Raw genomic sequence first — 19,478 nt, 5'->3', positions numbered from 1 at the left:
CATAGCATATGTGATACGATGAGATAGAGATGACTTTTAAGATTCCTGTAAACTGTGTAGCTTTGCACAATAAACACGGAGCATTAAAGGGAAGGAATTGTGGCTGACATTTACCTGTTTGGAGTCTTGGGTTGGTACAGTTTAAATAAGTGGATACCATGGAGTTTGGGGACAGTCATATGTGCAGGCTGTTAGGGCCAAAATTGCACAGGTGATGCCAAGCTACAGGTGAAGCCTGCCTTTTCCAAGCCACACAAATATTAGACCTCTCTTAAGCCTTCAGAATGGCAATCCTGTTGAAATGAAAAATTCTGCTTTCAAGTGTTGTCCTAGAAAGCATCATTAGGATATTTGATTGACATCCTAGGAGAAATGAAAGTGTGATTAATATATGCATTTTCTGGTGAATAAGAACATGAAGGATGGAAGAAATATGTTTGGCAAATTTTAATAAAAGGAGGACAAACAAGACTATCTTCCTCTTGCTGATAGAATGATGTATGATTTAGAAATTTTGTTGTAAATGCACATACTTTCCTCTATTTTTATTTATAGACTTTTTAACAGCTTGTGCTTTGCACCCTGTTATCTTTTTTCCTTTAAGAATAACAGATACAATTTTCACTTAGAACTCATTCACAGACATTTGAAAAGGTGCTATCTTTGGAAAAAACCTAACAGTTGATCATAAGATTATACACTAGACTTAATTTTATCCAGAAGGCTGGATAAATTTATAGACATTAAATATCTATAAAAATCATAAGAGAAAGCCTTAAAATATGAGCACTAAATAGGAAGAGTGTCTATGGGCTCTTGGTTGCAGAAGTGACTGGAAACTGTGGATTTCTGAGTTAACCCATCTGTTAAACACAGGAAGAAGTCAGCTGCCTTGCATTTACCCAGCCATGTTCACCTGTTGGAATGGCCAGTTGCAGCTGGGTTGATTTGAGGAGTCATGGTTTATCAGTATGAGTATTCCTTTTTTTCTTTGTAATGCTTGGGACCAGAAATATTTCAGGTTTTGGAATATTTGCATACACATAATGAGAAATCTCAGGGGTGAGACCCAAGTCTAAATGTGAAATTCCTTTCTGTTTCCTGTATGTCTTGTACTTGTAGTCTGAAGGTAATTTTTACAATGTTTTTGGTGCTGCTATGTTTTGACTGTGACCTGTTCATGATATCAGTGTGGAATTTTCAACTTATGGCATCATGTAAGTGCATTTTGGAGTATTTTGGATTTCAGGTTTTCACATTAGGGTTGCTCACGCTGTAGTATTTGTCTTCCTCTGAAGTGGATATTGAAGTGGAATCTCTTCTACCTGCTGCATAAGGAGTAGTATCTGCCTCTTCTCATTCCACTTCACAAAACTTTACTTCCTTTCCAGGACTGATGAGAGTTAGTTAAGGCCACCATCTCAGGTGTGCATTTTGCTCTTGTTTTTCAGACTGTTTATTCTATGGCTCCGTTCCCTTTTCCACAACTCGCTGAGTTGAGGGAAAAATACACCTACAATATCACACCATTCCCAGCCACGGTCAAACCCACCTCAGTTTCTGGGTAAGGTTTTTTGTTGTTGTTGTTGTTGTTTGTTTGTTTGTTTATTTTTTGAGATGGAAGACTTAATACCTTAATTTGCTATTAAATTAATATTTATTAAGGATTACAAATATATTCAAGGCAATTTAGTACTTAAAATGTGAATGCCTCTTTCCCACAGGTTTTAAGTTCTAGCTCATGTAGGTATGTATGTACTTGAAAAGGCAGAGCAAGAGAAAGAGGGAAAGGAAGAGGGAGGGAGAAAGATGAGAGAGAGATCTTTTAAACTCTAGTTCACTCTCCAAATGTCTGCAACAGCTGGAACTGGGCCAGGCCAAAGCCCAGGAGCCTGGGATTCTATATAGGCTTCCCACTTGGGTGGAAGGCACTTAAGTACGTGAACCATCAGCTTACAGGGTGTGCATCAGAGGGATGCTGAATTGGAAGTAGAGACTAAGATGTTTATGTTCCATACTGGAGTGGCTTTGTCCAAGTTCCATCTCTGGCTCCTGATTCAAGACTCCTGCTAATGAAGACCCTGGGAGAAAGTGGAGATATTGAATTCAAGTAAATTGGGTTCCCACTGCCAGCATAGGTCGTAACCTGGATTGAGTTTCCAGCTCTTAAATTTGTCCTCAGTCAAGAGCTGTTGCAAGTATTTGGGGAGTAAGTGAGCAGATGAGAATTCTGTCTGTATTCCTTTCTCTCAACTAAATAATTAATTTAAAAAATCTCAGTAATTAAAATAGCCTGGAGCTGGTACACAGATACATACATGAGCTAATTTAAAACATACTAAAGATCAGAGGCTAACAAATTTTTATACAATAATTTGGCAAATGAAAAACTGGCATATTAAATCAGTGGTGAAAAGACATACTATTTAGTAAATGATGATGGGCCAGTAAGATCTAATCTGAAGATTGAGATTTTTTTTTTAACCTATCAGATTGGCAGAAGTTCCAAAGCTTGATAATGTATTCTGTTGATAAGGCTGTAGGGAAAAATGCTGTTAGATATTACTGGTGGGAGGTAAACAGTTTGGCTCTATTTGCCAAAATTACTAATGTCTATATCCTTTGAATCAGCAATTCTACCATTGTGCATTACCTCACAGATATATTTGTATGCATGCAAAGAACAGTACAGTCATCTCTCAGTAACTGTGGGGACTGTTCCACAGACCTCCCCAGTCACCAGAATCCATAGATGCCCAAGCCCTTGTAGTATTGGTATGGAACCTACATACATCCTCCCATATACTTTAAATCATCTTTCACTATCTATAATACCTAACACACTGTAAATGCCATATAAAGAGCTGTCATAATATATTGCTTAGGGAATAGTGACAAAAAAGTCTGAACATATTCAGTACAGATACAATTTAAAACATTTTCAAGTTGTGGTTGGTTGAATCAGCAGATGTAGAACCTGTTGATACAGAGGGTTGACTGTACAAGGTTATTTATTGCAGTATTGTTTTTAATAGTAAAATATTGGAAACTACTCAAGAGAGCACTATTAATAGCCTGATTCTGTAACATGGGCTACTTGTACATTCAATGCAGCCAAATTAATAGATAAGGAAACTATGTATGAATATGGAAAGATTTCTTATATTATTAGAAGCAAGGTGCAGCAAAGTATAGATCATATGCTCATATTTATACAAAAAGAGGAGAGAATTTGGGCTGGCTGTGTGGTGCAGTGTAAGCTGCTATTTACAATGCCAGCATCCCATATCTACAGTGCCAGTTTTTTTATGGAAAGATTTTATTTAATAAATATAAATTTCATAAGTACAACTTCTAGATTATAGTGGTTCTTCCTGCCCTACCTGCCCTCCCACCCCCAAACCATCCCACCTCCTACTCCCTCTCCCATCCCATTCTTCATTAAGCTTCATTTTTAATCATCTTTATATACAGAAGATCACCTCTATACTAAGTAAAGATTTCAACAGTTTGTACCCACACAGACACCCAAAGTATAAAGTACTGTTTGAAGACTAGTTTAATGTTAATTCTCATAGTACAGCATGTTAAGGACAGAGGTCCTACATGGGGAGCAAGTGCACAGGGACTCCTGTTGTTTATTTTACAATTGAAGGGTGCAAGTTTGAATCCTGATGGCTCTGCTTCCAATCCAGCTTCCTGATAATCCACCTGGGAAGGCAATGGAAGGTGGTTGCTTGGGCCCCTGCCAGCCACAATGAGAGACCTGGATGGAGTCCCAGGCTCCTAGCCTCAGCCTGGCTCAGACTTGGCTGTTGTAGCCAACTGGGTAGTGAGCCAGCAGATAGATAGATCTGTCTCCCTCCCTCTCCCCCCACCCCGTTTGTCTCTGTCTTTCTGTCTTTTTCTCTCTGTAGCTCTGCCTTTCAAGTAAATGACTCTTTTAAAAAGAAGAGAAAATTATTCCATATCTTGGCTATTGTGAATAGTGCTGTAGTAGACATGAGAGTGGAAGTATCTCTTTGATACAAAGATTTCATTCTTTTTGGATATATACCAGAGTGCAATTAGATAGAAGGAATAATTAGTGTTCTACAGCACAGTGGGGGGCCTACAGTTCACAATCACATATATTTTATGAAGAAATGGGAGAGAGCAGCTCAAAATCTCCAAATATAAACTAACGATAGAGAGGTGGAAATGCTAATTACCTGATTTTCATACCATACACAGGTATGGAACACCACACTGAACCCCATAAACATGTAAAACCATCACATATTCATCAAAACTAAAAAACATGGAAAAGAGAAGAAAATGATAGGGACATTTTCTTGTCTATGTGTAGAGAAACAAGAATACAAAAAAAGAAAAATGAGTAGCAGTGGTCACCTGTGGGAATTCGATGGGACAAAAACTGGCAGAAGTTATCCAGGGATGAGAGGGGAGGCTTTTTATAACTTACGTAATTTTGTATGGATTATATTTATGGCATCTAAATCTTGTGGCTCTGGTACTTTTTTTTAAATGCCACTATTTCTTTGTGAGTATTTATTTTCTTTTGTGTTCTTGAAGACGACATGGGAAGGTCAGAGACAGTGACGAGGAGAATGACCCAGATGATGAAGATGCTGTTGTTAACGCAGTGGGATGTCTTGGACCTTTCAGTGGGCTGCTTGTCCCTGAACTACAGAAGTTCCAAAAGCAGATGAAAGGTAAAGAGGTGGCTCTCCATTTAGGTGGTCACCGGGTGTTGGTTCACTGTATCAAGGGTATCATTATTATGTCTCATGGGTACCTCAGGAATGCCCTGGACTGGTCACCACTATGGAAGTCCATGTCAAAAATACCTTCTCTGCTACTGTGTCACTGAGTAGGACCTCTCAGTAGGATGTATTGCATGTGTAAGACACAGCTCTTCTTCTTTCTTGTAAGCTTTGCTTCCCCTTCATGTTTTTCAACCTCGTATGCTCAGTTCCTTAGCACAGAACCTAGCATATAGTAGATGTCTAATACAATCTGAGTTTAATAATATTGATTCTGCCAACTCCTCCTCCTCTATTGGATTAACCTTTAAATACAAAATATTATGGTAGCTGCTATTTGAATTTCTTTTTAAAATTTACTTATCTGAGAGACCACGGTGAGAACGGGGAGAAAAAGGGAAGAAGAGAGAGAAAAAGAGAGAGTGTGCAAGCGCACTGCCATCTACTTGTTTCACTCCCCAAATGCCTGCAGCCCCTGGGCCTCAATAAGGCTGAAGTCAGGGGCTGTGAACTCAATCCAGGTCTTCATGTTGGTGGCAGGGACCCAGGTATTGCTCGCTTCTGGGGTCCACATTAGCAGGAAGCTAGAATCAGGAGCAGAGCTGAAACTTGAACCCAGGTGCCCCAATATGGGATGCAGACATCCTAACTGGTGCCTTCCCTTTAGGCCAGACTGCTACTCCTTAAATTTCTTGAGTGACAAGAAACTCGTTTTACAAGCCACTGTGCTAGATTCTTCTCCTTGGATCGTGGTTTCTTGTTGCAAAGAGACAACCTACCAGTTTCACTAGTAGTTCTTCTCTTTGGAACGAAAATAAGAACAAGTCTAGGCCCTTTTCTGTCTGACATCTGTTCAAATCTTTGAGAACAGTTATCATACTCACAGAGGTTTCTCTGTGATCCAAGATCAGGATCTCTTTGTTTCTCATAAGCTGTATCTTCCAGATGTTTTGATATTCTAGTCAGTTCTACATGTGTTCTGTAACTTGGTAATGGTCCTTTTAAAAATACAGTGCTCCAAATTAAATGCCATGCTTTATTATTCTTTTCCCTACACAGAATAGGTTTCCTGTGGTCTAGACTTTACCCATATAATGAACTCCTTGGAAGCAGCTTATGATTTTCCCCTTTGCCCTTTCCCATCTTTTTTTTTTTTTCATTATTTATTTATTTATTTGACAGGCAGAGTGGACAGTGAGAGAGAGAGACAGAGAGAAAGGTCTTCCTTTTGCCGTTAGTTCAACCTCCAATGGCCACCGCGGACAGTGCGCTGTGGCCGGTGCATCGTGCTGATCCGAAGGCAGGAGCCAGGTGCTTCTCCTGGTCTCCCATGCGGGTGCAGGGCCCAAGCATTTGGGCCATCCTCCACTGCACTCCCAGGCCACAGCAGAGAGCTGGATTGGAAGAGGAGCAACCGGGACAGAATCCGGCGCCCTGAGTGGGACTAGAACCTGGGGTGCCGGCACCACAGGCGGCGGATTAGCCTAGTGAGCCACTAGAGCCAGCCGCCCTTTCCCATCTTGAGTGGGCAGTCTTCTTTTAGGATATTGAATCTGCCTCTTGGCTTGAGGGCCATTCCCTGTTCAGAGTGACAGGTACGTACTACAAGAGGACAGAAATAAGACAGACGCCAGGCTCCTGTGCTTTCTCTTTGCCGTCTGCTATTTTTGTGCTCCCTCCTTGCGGTCATGGGGCTGCTTTGCATTTTCTCTTTGTTCTTTTGCAGAGGTAGTGGTAGCAGTGGTGACTGGTGCTGTGTTTCCATTTCTCTCTCTCTCCCTCTGCCTCCTTCCCTCAAACCTTCCTCACTCTTCCCTCCTTCCCTCTTTTTCTCCCTCCCTCCCCCTCCCTGTCTCCTTCTCTTTCTTCCCCCTTTCCTCCTCCCTCTCCTCCTCCCTCTCCCTCTCCCATTCAGTAGTTTTGAGCATTTTCCCCAAGCCTAAGCTTGTCTTGATTTTTCACCTACTCAATGGCTGGGTTCCTTCTTTTTTTTGTGTATAGGCCCTTGTTTTGTGCTCTTAAAAATATGAACTCAACAGGAATCCTCTTTATGTCTGTAATGCCCTCTGTCTCCTTTCTTGTTGCTTGAATTTCAGCTTCTGGTGTGGAGCCATGAGATCATGTGTGCTTCGATGTTACAGGTTTTAAGTCTGCATTTCTTTTGTCAGGGTCGACTTTTGCCTTGTATTTCTTTTCTTTTTTTTTTTTTTTTTTTTTTTTTGTGACAGGCAGAGTGGATAGTGAGAGAGAGACAGAGAGAAAGGTCTTCCTTTTTGCCGTTGGTTCACCTTCCAATGGCCACTGCGGCCGGCGCACTGTGGCCAGCGCATCACGCTGATCCGAAGCCAAGAGCCAGGTGCCTCTCCTGGTCTCCCATGGGGTGTAGGGCCCAAGGACTTGGGCCATCCTCTACTGCACTCCCGGGCCACAGCAGAGAGCTGGCCTGGAAGAGGGGCAACCGGGACAGAAGCCGGTGCCCCAACCGGGACTAGAACCCGGTGTGCCGGCGCCGCAAGGCAGAGGATTAGCCTGTTAAGCCACAGCACCGGCCACCTTGTGTTTCTTTGTGTATAATTATGTGCTTCAGGATGACATGACCTCTTTCTCTAAAATTTCATCAATGAATCCTATTGATTTTATTCAGTTAAGTAGTTCCCTTCTTAATTTTTGTCATAGAGTAGGGATTTCAGTTAAAAAAGAAAGTAACTTTATGGAATATTTAACTTTCATCTGAATAACAGATTCAGCAGAAGTTAGGGTAGTTTAAATCTCTCAGTTGTATTTTAATTAACTCCATGTCAATTTTGCCCTTTGTACTAGAGAAGCCTTGTGCTTTTTCTTTTCAATGTCTACAGACTTTGAGTAAAGTCCCACTGTGGTAATTATTTTTCTTTCTTGGATGTAATTTCATTAAACATTTTTAACATTCTTATTTATTTATTTATAAGGCAGGGAGAGAAAGAGACAGAAGTCTTCTATTTGCTGGTACATTTTTCAAATGCCCACAGCAGCCAAGGCGGAAGCCAGGAGCCTGTAATTCATTCTGTGTCTCCCATGTGGGTGGCAGGGACCCAAGTCCTCGAGCCATCATCTGCTGCTTCTCAGGGTGTGCATTAGCAGGAAGCTGGATTGAAGTGGAGGAGCCAGGACTTGAACCAGGCACTCTGATATGGAATGCAGGCATCGTGAGAGGTGTCTTTTTGTTTTAAGATTTATTTATTTTGTTTGAAAGAATTAAAGAGAAGGAGAGAGAAAGAGATCTTTCATCTACTGGTTCATTCCCCAGATGGCTGCAATGGCCAGCACTGGGCTGGGCTGAAGCCAGGAGCTGGAGCTTCATCCAGGTCTCCCATGTGGGTGGCAGGGACCCAAGTACGTAGGCCATCTTCTGCTGGTTTTCCCTGGCTGTTGGCAGGGAGCTGGATCAGAAGTGGGATGCGATGTAGGTGGAGGCTTTACCTGCTGTGCCATAATGCTGGTCCCCCAAGTGGTGTCTTAACCACTAAGCCAAAGTCCCACCCTCCCATTTTACTTAAAGGGCAAATGTGACAGTTGTAAGTATCACAGGAGTACAAATCACATTAGGCACAAGAGACAGGAAATCCTCATTAAATGAACAAAATAATTAATTTCTAGTGATACAGTGATCAGAAGTCTTTATAATTGTATAAGATATGCTACTTTTTTAAAGGAAAACACTTGAAATGACTGTCTAAACTCTAAAGACAACCTCATATAACTCCTTGTGTAATAAAATGAAAATCTGTTCAGTAACTTTTGATGTCTATAGCTATGTTTTTCTATGGGAATTTTAGAAGACAGCAATAGTTTATACCTGGAAACAATTGATTGTGTATTTGCATAACAGATTGAATGGTACAAACTTAAGCAGTGAACCCACAAAGCTCATTTCAGACACACACACTTAGGCAAAAATATTTTCAGGAGCGAATCAAAACAAGCACTAGGCAAGTTCTAGTTAACAGCTAAAAATTGTCTAAAAATTATTTTGTTTACTTGTTGGGGAGATAAAAAGGAGGGATCCCATCTTCTGGTTCACTCTCCAAATGTCTGAAATGGGGAATTCAATTCTGGTCTCCCTTGTGTGTAGTGGGGACCCAGTTACTTGAGCCATCACTGCTGACTTCCAGGGTCTGCATTTCCATGAAACTGGAGTCAGAAACTGGAGCCAGGGATCAAACCCAGATATTCCCATGTGGGCTGTGTAGTACCTAGCATCTTAATTGCTAGGCCCAGCACTTGCCAGTGATGTACATTTTTTTCATGATTTAGAATTTCCTGGAGATTAAGACCATTTACTGGATTATCATGTAATCAATTACCATTTAATCCTCTTCCTTTCCACTGACCATGTCGTTGTGTCTCTTCTTCTGGTGGGTTCAGAGCCGAATGAGGAGCAGAGTCTGAAATCGAATAACATTGCAGAGCTGAGTCCGGGAGCAATCAATTCCTGTCGCAGTGAATACCATGCAGCTTTTAACAGTATGATGATGGAACGCATGACCACAGACATCAATGCGCTGAAGCGGCAGTATTCTCGAATTAAAAAGAAGCAGCAACAGCAGGTTCACCAGGTGTACATCAAAGCAGGTAATGTGCTTCTTTGTTTGAATCAATTTCAACTCTGTCTCAACTTGCAAAATAAAGAACCCTAGGATGGTATTGGAGTGACTGTCACTCAGCATCCAAAGGCACAGTTGGCATAAGATAGTAGCATGTTTAGCAATTCATTCTATTTTTTCTAAAAAGGTTTATTTATTTGAAAGGCAGAGTTACAAAGAGAGAGACAAAGAGACATACACACACACACACACACTCAGACAGATAGCCAGGAGCCCTGAACTCCATCTAGGCCTCCCACGTGGGTGCACTGGCCCAAGTTCTTGGACCATTTTCCACTGTCTTCCTAGTCACACTAGCAGGAAGCTGAATCAGAAATGGAGAAGCCAGGACTCAAACTCAAAAGCCCATATGGGATTTTGTTGTTGCAGGTAGCAGTTTAACCCACGGCGCAACAATTCTGGCCCCAGCAACTCACTCTTAAATTTTATCTTATCAGGCTCTAAAGAAGAAAAAGACCATGGGTTCTTTTTAGGTCCCAAGGACCAGGCAATCAATGGTATTTAATGTGTCTTTACTCTGTGTGCTTGCAGAGGGATTTGGTAAATGATTAGATTGTTGCAAAGCCATGCAATCCTTGGACTTGAGAAATTTTGAAAATTTCTTGCGTTTGCAAATAGAATTTCATCAACTGTGCTCTAGTAAATTGAGCTAAACACTAGTTATTTAGGTAGTGAGATAACAGATGTTGTGACCAGAGAAAATGGAAACAAAAATTAAATAGCCTGTGGCTCACCAATGGGATAGAAATATTGTGGAAGTATATACTAAGAAGAACACAATTTTAATGCAGATGGAAATACTCTTTTCCAAGGATTGTCAAGCTGCTGATTTCTTTTTAAATTCCAAAAATCCCAATGAAGAATCTGCTTTATTATTTAATATATGCTGATTTGGGAGTTGGGTTTTCTTGTAAGTGAATGTCCCAATCAAAGCGATTTCTGCTCAGAATTAACCAAGATATAAATTTAATGTGTACCAAGTGGTTTGGAGTATGTGACTGATTTTGCAGAAAAACTGAATTTACCTTCTGTGTTAGTTGACTTTTCGTAACTTTAAAATGCCTGAGATGATCTTCTTGGGAAGAAAAAAAAAGCGTATTTTGGCTGACAGCAAGGAGGTTCACAGTTCAACATGGGGCAGCCCCATTAGCCTGGTGGAGAGTGTGCCAAAAGACCACGTAGTGAGCCTGGGAGTGACAGGCATGGGGAACACACTCCTCTTTTACCCTCTGTGGAATCCCACCATAGCTGTCTATTTCAATCCCATCACTTCCCAAAGATCCCATAATTGGATCAAACATCCACTTGAATCCATCAACCATTAACATTAATCCATTAACTACTAACATTAAGACTTTGAGGCTTATGCATCTTCATGAGTTTGGGGAGCCCAGTGCACCTGTTCAATCCATTATACCTTCCACTGCTCAGGAGCAGGCAGCTTGAAGATTCTTACTTTGCCCTGAATCATAAAGGAAGTAATCACAAAAGAAACTAAAGATGACAGCACTTTAATTTTCAAAATAGTGGCATTACGTTCCCTCATTTTGTTCTTAAAACAAGCCTATGAGAAAGGCTAGGACAGATGGACTTAGCTCCTTTGTGATGGAAATGGTGGTTCAGGATGACTTAGTGATTGTGCCTGGTGTACAGCTACAGTGAATGGACAGGCCAGGGCTAGAGCCCAGGTGTCTGATTCTGTCAATAGTCCTTTTTCAGCTACCTAGTGCTGGGATGGTGAACAGCTGCCACGTGGGCACTGAATCAGGCTGGTGACTTATACTCTAGCCACAGGTCAAAAAACTGTGGTTTACAGGCCAAATCCTGCCCACTGTCTATTTTTATAAATAAATAAAGTTTTATTGAAGCATAGGCCCACCTATTTGTTACTTATTGTGTAAGGCAGCTTTCATACTATAATGGTTAAAATATTTGCAATGTGATCCTTTACAGGAAAAGTTTGCTGGCCCTGCTCTGGATCATTGTTTATGTGGTTCTCTTCAGGGAGAGATTATTGCTGAAAGGCAATGTTCTAGAGTATGGGTTGTCAGACTTTAGTGTACATTCAGATCCTTTGGGGAGCTGCTAAAATGCAGAATCTGTTTCAGCAGCTTGGGGCGGGACTGAGATTATGTGTTTCTGACAAGCTCCTGGGGGCTGTTGCATGGGGACCACACTAGGCAAAACATGGTTTTATAAGAAATGATATAGGATCGGACTAGCAGCAAAAGTGGAGATGTTGAACTTGAACTAGAGGCAAAATCTCCAGCTTCTGAGACTTAATGGAAACTGGCGAGGATGGTGATTGAGGTACCAGCTTCCTATGTTGGGCAGGACAGAAAAATTGAGGCCTTTCAGACCTGATAGCTTCTGCTTTTGTTGAAAAATTAGGGGAAAAGTTATTTGTTGGAAGTAAGTTGGGAATTGAGAGTCAGTGTGAGCTTAAAGAAAGCAGTTATCTACAGTCATACCACCCAGAACGCACCGATCTTGTCTGATCTTGGAAGCTAAGCAGGATCAGGCTTGGTTCATACTTGGATAGGAGAAAGCAATGGTAAGGTGGGTGGTCATTGGAAAAGGCAGAGAGGGAAAGGAAAAGATTTTTTGCAAGATTGAGGGCCCAGCAAAATAGAAAGTCATGAAATTGAAAGACTTGGTTTTAGAAAAGAGAATGTAAATTGTAGATGCAGGGTTTGGGTTTTGCAAGGAGTATGTGACAGAGTTACAGAGGTGCCCGTGCTGTGTAGTTACCGCTGAGGCAGTGGCCTAAGTGATTGGCCATGTATACAGTAGGGAGGGGGAGAGTAAGTGAGCCAAAGAGAGATGGGAAGTTCTGAGGAGGCTGAGAGATCAAGGGACCCAACGTCTCTGTGGCTCAGTACCAGGTGCATTTAGAGCAAGAGCCTCAGAGCTAGTAGAGTCAGAGTGGGGAACAGTGGGATGAAATATTTTTCACATAAGGAAGAGTTGAGTGATAGGGTTTAAGGTGGAGCTGGGAAGGCTGAGGAGCTAAGAGAATAGGTTACTGGGTGGACCAGCCTAGAAGTGGTAAAGTAACCTTCTGTTCAGTATGGTCCAAATGGGAGGCAGTTGCCAAAGTTTTCAGTAAAGACTGAGGTATGACTAAGGGAGATGGCAGCGGTAGGGAAGGGTAGGAGAAAGTTCCACCAGGTTCCATGGACATCAAAGGGAAAGGGTGTCCATCACATTATTGAGGGCCTTCTCCCCACTTATTTTGGGTGTTGCCATCATACCGTGAGTCATGTGTACTTAATGTTGCATTAGATGGGGGGGCTGGTTGTGGCCACCAGATGGGAAGCTGTCATTGTCCATGGTGCACCCCAGGAGAAAACTACTTCTGGTGCTTGCCAATTTTCAGCCTACTTTCTTTTTTTTATATAAAGCTTTTTTTAAATAAATATAAACTTCATAAGTACAACTTCTAGATTATAGCAGTTCCTTCCATACCCGCCCTCCCACCCCCAAACCATCCTACCTCCTACTCCCTCTCCCATCCCATTCTTCATTAAGGTTCATTTTTAATCATCTTTATATACAGAAGATCAACTCTATACTAAGTAAAGATTTCAACAGTTTGCACCCACACAGACACACAAAGTATAAAGTACTGTTTGAAGACTAGTTTTACTGTTAATTCTCATAGTGCAACACATTAAGGACAGAGATCCTACATGGGGAGCAAGTGCACAGTGACTCTTGTTGTTGATTTAACAACTGACACTCTTATTTATGATGTCAGTGATCACCCGAGGCTCTTGTCATGAGCTACCAAGGCTGTGGAAGCCTCTTGAGTTCACAAGCTCTGACCTTATTTAGACCAGGCCATAATCAAAGTGGAAGTTCTTTCTTCCCTTCAGAGAAAGGTACCTCCTCCTTTGATGGCCCCTTCTTTCCATTGGTATATCCTTCACATAGATCTTTCATGTAGGTCCTTTTTTGCCACAGTGCCTTGGATTTCCATGCCTTAAATGCTCTCATGGGCTTTTTTAACCAGATCTGAATGCTTTAAGGGCTGATTCTGAGGCCAGAGTGCTGTTTAGGGCATTCGTCATTCCATGAGTCTGCTGTGTGGCCAGCTTCCCATGTTGGCTTGTTTTCTCCTTTTTAATTCTGTCAATTATTATTAGCATACACTGGTCTTATTTATGTGATCCTTTTGACACTTAATCCTATCTTTATGATCAGTTATAAACTTAAACTGATCCCTTTAACTAGTAAGATGGCATTGGTACCAGCCAACTCAATGGGATTTGGAGTTGCATGTCAAGTTTTTAACTTTATCCTTAGGGGTAAGTCTGAAGGAGCACGTGCCAAACTGTACATCTCCTCCCTCTCTTATTCCCACTCTTATTTTTAACAGGGATCAATTTTCAATTGGATTTAAACACCTATGAATAATTCTGTGTTAAGGAAAGAGTTCAACCAATGATATTAAGTAGAAAAAGAAAATAGTAAAAAGAATAAAATAGTAAGCTGTTCCTTGATAGGACAAGGTCAGCTGACTTTCAAAGTCCAGTGAGGACTCAGGATTGATCCTCCAGACTTAGGGCCACTGGGTCTTACTTTGCATTTTCACTACCTTCTTGTGCTTCTTGTCTGCCCTTTCTCACTTCATAATATGCAGTGTGTTCTTTCCTAGCCTCTCAGAGCTAACAGCTGATAATCCAGGGGTCATCATATTTGCCATGGTATTTAAAAAAACTTTAATGCATTTTAAAGACCTCTGAGGTTGCTACGCAGAGACAAAAACTGTAAAAAAACATTAGTGGGAGCGGGGAATGCAGTTAGCAGCACTTAAGCTACTTAGTGTATGGGTTCGATCCCCAACCTCCACTCCTGGACTCTGGAGGCAGTGGCGATGGCTCAAGTAGTTGCATCTCTGCCACCCATGTGGGAGACCTGGACTGAGTTCCCAGTTCTTGGTTTTGGCACTTGGCCTGACCCAGGGCCATTGTGGGCATTTGGGGAGTGAACAGCAAATGAGAGATCTCTCTCTATCTCATTCTGTCTCCCTTTCAAATTAAAAAAAAATTTTTTTTAAAATTATGAGTCATGGCTTTAATTAGTAATAGGGAATCAGAGTCTCTGAGTTTTGTTTTATTATTTTAAAAATATTTATTTTAAAGGCAGCATTAAAGAGAGGAAGGGAGATGAAAGATTGAGAGAGAAAGAAATATCTGCTCTCTACTGGTTCGCTTCCTAAATGGCCTCAACAGTTACGGCTGGGTCGGGCCAAAGCTAGGAGCATAGAAATACATCTGGGTCTCCCGTGTGGGTGGCAAGGACGCAAGCGCCTGGGGCCCTCTGCTGCTGCTTTCCCATGCCGTTAGCAGGAAGCTGGATCGGAAGTGGAGGATCTGGGACTGTAACATGCTCAGTTGGAATGCCCCAATGTGTAGCAACACTTGCCCCTTTGTGTGTGTGTGTGTGTGTGTGTGTGTTTTTTTTGTCCTTCTCTCTCTAGCCTGCTATCTTCTCTCTGGAGAGGAGAGAATTGGAGTCCAGGCTGTAGGGTGGAATTCAGTTTGTGCTGCCTTCAGTCACATGACTCTGCCTTCCATGTTGGCTCTGCCTGATGGGTGTGTTTGTTTCTTTGTGGTCCATTTCACACAACCTTTCAATATTTCTTTCAGACAAAGGGCCAGTGACCAGCATTCTCCCATCTCAGGTAAACAGTTCTCCAGTTATAAACCACCTCCTTTTAGGAAAAAAGATGAAAATGACCAACAGGGCTGCCAAAAATGCCGTCATCCACATTCCCGGTCACACAGGAGGCAAAATATCTCCCGTCCCCTATGAAGACCTTAAGACGAAGCTCAACTCCCCGTGGCGGACGCACATCCGAGTCCACAAAAAGAACGTGCCGAGGACCAAGAGTCACCCTGGCTGCGGGGACACCGTAGGGCTGATCGAGGAGCAGGCCGAGGGCTGCAAGCCCAGCAGCCGGGGAGCAGCCCAGGAGCTTCCCGCCAGCTGCGCCGCAGCAGCTGGGAGAGAAGGCAGCAGCTCTGAGGGCGGCTCTCGGAGGACGATCGAAGGGCATTCTCCGGAGCCAGTGTTTGGGGACGCCGCCGAGGTGGGTGTGTCTGCAGTGCAGGTGAAGTTGGAAGCCTTGGACCTGGACGCAAGTGATGCTGCGGCGGATGCTGAGCCCCGGGTGCCCCTGCCCCGCCAGCGGCATTACCCAGAACCGCCTGATGCCCCTGGAGAGAACAAAGCCACCAGCAAACCTCTTCAACGTAGCAACTCGAAAACCCCTATCTTTAGCCCTTTTCCCAGTGTCAAGCCGCTGCGGAAATCAGCCACGGCCAGGAATTTGGGATTGTACGGCCCCACAGAAAGAACCCCAACCGTGCACTTCCCTCAGATGAGCAGGAGCTTCAGCAGACCTGGCGGCGGCACCAGCGGCTCTAAGAAACGGTGATGTCTCCCAGACGTTCTGCGTGGGACTCCCCTGGGCCTGCTGGTGGCAGGGGTTCCAGCTGAATGGCTCCGGGAGAGTTGTTTGTCCACTGTAAAGGAACAGAGAGACGGGGAGCAGTCCATCAACACGGAACCACAGGTTTTATCAAGGGAGCTAACATAGGGATGTTTCTCCAACCACTGGATGACTGATGGCAGAGTAGATGCTGTGGTTATAAAGGGTGACGTCTCTCTAGTTTTTCATCATGAACTTTCTAGAGCAGACTCTATATCTAGACTGTTAGCCCTGGTTCTGCCCTCCTGCGCTGAGGGCTTTTCAGGGTCCTTGTGACAACACCCCCAAACCTGCCAGTTCCCTGGGTGTTACTAATACGTAAGCATGCACACACCAGCTTCTAGAACAGAAACTATAAAAGAAACTGAGTTTCTTAGTTGCAAAAAAAAAAAAAAAAAAAAAAAAAAAGTTCTAATTTTTCTCTCCATGCTCTGTCAGGGGGTTATTTGTGTGTTTTGACTTTTCCCTCAGTAAGAGTTCCAAAATTATTTTTTGTTCTTATGCTAAAGCATAGCAGGAAGAGCTCAACAGCCTTTTTTTCACTTTCTATCTGTGAAATGAAGACAACCTTTAATCTGTTGAAATTTAGGTTGATTACCAATTTAAAGATCTTACTCAGACAACACAAACGGGATCTGCATTAAGCAATTGCTCTGAACTGCTTGCTAATTCACTAGGCTTTGCCCCAGGTTCGTTTTCTCCTTTGGTCTTCACTAGTACAGGTGCCCTGATGGGCTCAGCAAGGAGCTTGTGCATCCTCAACCATGCAGCTAACTAACCCACCAGCTCTGCACAGCCCACATTCCAGGCCTCTGCTCAGAAGCCAGAACACAGTACCTGCGACTCTGTTACTTGAATTTTGTGCTTTTTTGATTGGAGTACTTCATGGAGTACTTTGTTACTTGAACACTGCCTTTTTCTAGAGAAGGCCCCAGTGCTTTCTAGCTCTTTCTCACCCTGTCAACTCCTGCCCTGGTCCCAGCAGGTCAGAGAAAGCACCTCTTGTCTCCACTATGCAGTTGGGAACTCTGAGCCACCCAGAGGTACTCATGGTACTCATGGTATATACTTCTGGTATTCCACATGACTTAGACACATTTTCTCTAGTACCATAGGCGAGCTCAACATTCTTTGTGCACAGATGCCCTGGCTACAGACAGGGTACAAACCAAGCCTGGGAAGCCGCTCACTACGCCCCCTCCTGACTCAAATGACCTTTCTCCAAATGGCACAGAGCCCTGTGACAATGATCCACAAAGCCAGCTCTGCCCTCTTTATCCTGAAAGAGTAGCTTCTTTAAACATGCTGCACGCACCTGCCATTTGGCTGAATGAAAAGCTCACTCATCAGTCTCCTCCTGCCCACCCCCGTTGGAAGAGTGGATCCGCATCTCTGTCTGTCCCTGGAAGACTGCGGCGGTGCTGCCAGGAATAGTGTTGATACAATCACTATTAATTTGAGGATCACTGGATGGCTAATTCTGAAGCCAAAGCCGCTGTTTTAGAGAGGGCTTTTGCTGTGAGAGGCACTCATTTTATAATCAAATAGAGGCTGTGGTTGTGTGGGCTTTTTTGAACAGCAAACGCAAGGATGACACCCACAGCGAGTAAAGCTATTTTATTCCCTTCATGGTATTTTTACCAACCCTAAGAAACCGAAGATGGAAAATATGACTAAGAAGTCACAGCAGTTCCAGTCTGGAGTTCTGTGCCATGTGAAGTTAGCATAGAGCTTCTTAAAATCAGCCATACCACAGCCTGTTTCTTGGGAAAGGTGTAGGTGGAGAGCTGAGCTCACTTTGTGTACCACCCGCAGGAGACGAGACCCACTGCATTTTTCAAATTTAGGTAAATGACATGATTTCTTTACACCTACTGAACTTGACAGAAGTATATTTCCACCTCACAGTTTCTTCTTCTCCCCCATCCCCAGTGAATCAGAGTGGTCAGCTCCCCTGAAGGATGTCTGGTTGAATGGAACATTGTTCCCTCCTCTCTCGAGTCAGCTCACTAGCTCACCTAGGGTCTGGGATTGGGGTGGGCAGCGAGGTGGAGCCGTCTGGCAGCTGTCTCCGTGTTGGTAGCACATGCTGTGCACTGCAGGCATTTCTCCTCACCTGTTCCCTGGACTTGAGAAGGGAACTGCCAAGATGGTCCGTGGTTTGGGAAAAGTATTTGTTGATTGATTGAATAATGTTCATTTGAGAGACCAAATCACCTTGTCACATTTTTAAAAACCCAGCAGATTCCTGTGAAAAGCACTCTACCAATTATGTGCATGCATTGTACCAAATATTCACAACGTGAATTGGTCAACTTATGAGCCTTGCCTACTTTAGAAAACAAAGAAATCTTCAGTAGCCTCTACCATACAGCATGTACAGAGACCACCACGGACTTGCTCTCTTCCCTATGTCTTGGACACCGTATGCAAACACCAGAAGTACTTAAACAAGTAGCTGTTCATTGTAAATGTGCGGGTACCCTCCGAGCACTTTGGTTGGGAGGGGACTGCACCTCAGTCCTCTCACAAAAGCCTCCAGATCTCCCCCTGGTTTGTAATGTCCACCTCCGGGCTATAACTGTTTGGAACATTGTATTCCCTTTTTGTCTCGCTGTTGTTCTGAAGAATTGTTCTGATCACACAGATATATGCATAAAGATTCTCACTGAATCTGTTGTGCCATTTTCTATCTGAGTGTGTGCACGGAAAACTGTGGTCACATTGCCCTCGCCGTCACTTTTCTTTCTACTTCCTGACCCCCTTCTTCTGTCCCTCTTTGGTCACATGAACCAGCAAAACAGCCCCCAAAGCTCGATCTACCCCTGTCTGATCACTGAGTTGCAAAGTGACTAATGACCTGCCTTCAACGTGACAGAATAGCAATGAGTGTAAGTAAGTAGAGTTTACATAAAGTGTGTGCGTGCACTTGCATTCGCAAAATTAAACTTTGGATCTACCATTTTAATAAAATAAGAATACAGTTTCCTGGTTTTGGGATTGTGGATGAATAGCGTGCTGTGATCAAGCACACAGTTGCTACCATCTCCACTTGTAAAATCTCTCTCCACATGGTTTCTAAGCTACTTTGCTGCCTACAGCCATCATTGGAAGCAGCATTTTAAATATATTATGTCTAAGCAATGCATAATGTAGAAAATGTGGAAAACCACAGAGCCCAAGGAATCACTGACAATCTGGTGCATGTCTTTCCTGTGTGCGTGTACGTGTACATGTGTGCATACACTGTTAACCTTCTTAAACGGTTGTTGAACACACTAAGCTCTCCAGTCAACACTCCTCACTGGCACTGTCTCCAGTGACTAGTATTTCATCCTGTGTTTGTACTAGAATAATATAACTAGTTCCTTGTTCCATAGGTGGTCTCTGATTGTAGCTAGGACTGAAGAGAGCAAGTGAGTACTTATTCCATTTTTGTGTGTAGCCTTTATTATTTTCTTATTTTTTAAAAAAAATTATTAGAAAGTCAGAGCTACACAAAGAGAGGGAGCAGCAGACAGAGAGGTCTTCCACGCTCTGGTTCACTCTCCAGATGGCTGCAACAGCCAA

General features: G+C 43.0%; 1 protein-coding gene across 2 annotated transcripts in view; it reads left to right on the top strand.

Annotated features, from left to right (window-relative positions):
- TBC1D30 (TBC1 domain family member 30) overlaps positions 1 to 18,831 on the top strand; it is a 103,748-nt gene extending 84,917 nt beyond the window's left edge. The window contains exons 10-13 of one of the 2 annotated variants that reach the window (XM_062203294.1): positions 1,452 to 1,564; positions 4,576 to 4,715; positions 9,171 to 9,377; positions 15,064 to 18,831. In XM_062203294.1, coding sequence (XP_062059278.1) covers positions 1,452 to 1,564; positions 4,576 to 4,715; positions 9,171 to 9,377; positions 15,064 to 15,854 — 1,251 coding nt within the window. In that variant the 3' untranslated portion in view covers positions 15,855 to 18,831. The remainder of the gene's footprint in view (positions 1 to 1,451; positions 1,565 to 4,575; positions 4,716 to 9,170; positions 9,378 to 15,063) is intronic. The other variant, XM_062203295.1, reaches the window with a different exon arrangement.
- Positions 18,832 to 19,478: the final 647 nt, after the last annotated feature.

Source organism: Lepus europaeus, chromosome 10, assembly GCF_033115175.1.
Source record: "Lepus europaeus isolate LE1 chromosome 10, mLepTim1.pri, whole genome shotgun sequence".
Classification (NCBI taxonomy): Eukaryota; Metazoa; Chordata; class Mammalia; order Lagomorpha; family Leporidae; genus Lepus; species Lepus europaeus.
This window is presented reverse-complemented; position numbering and strand designations above follow the sequence as displayed.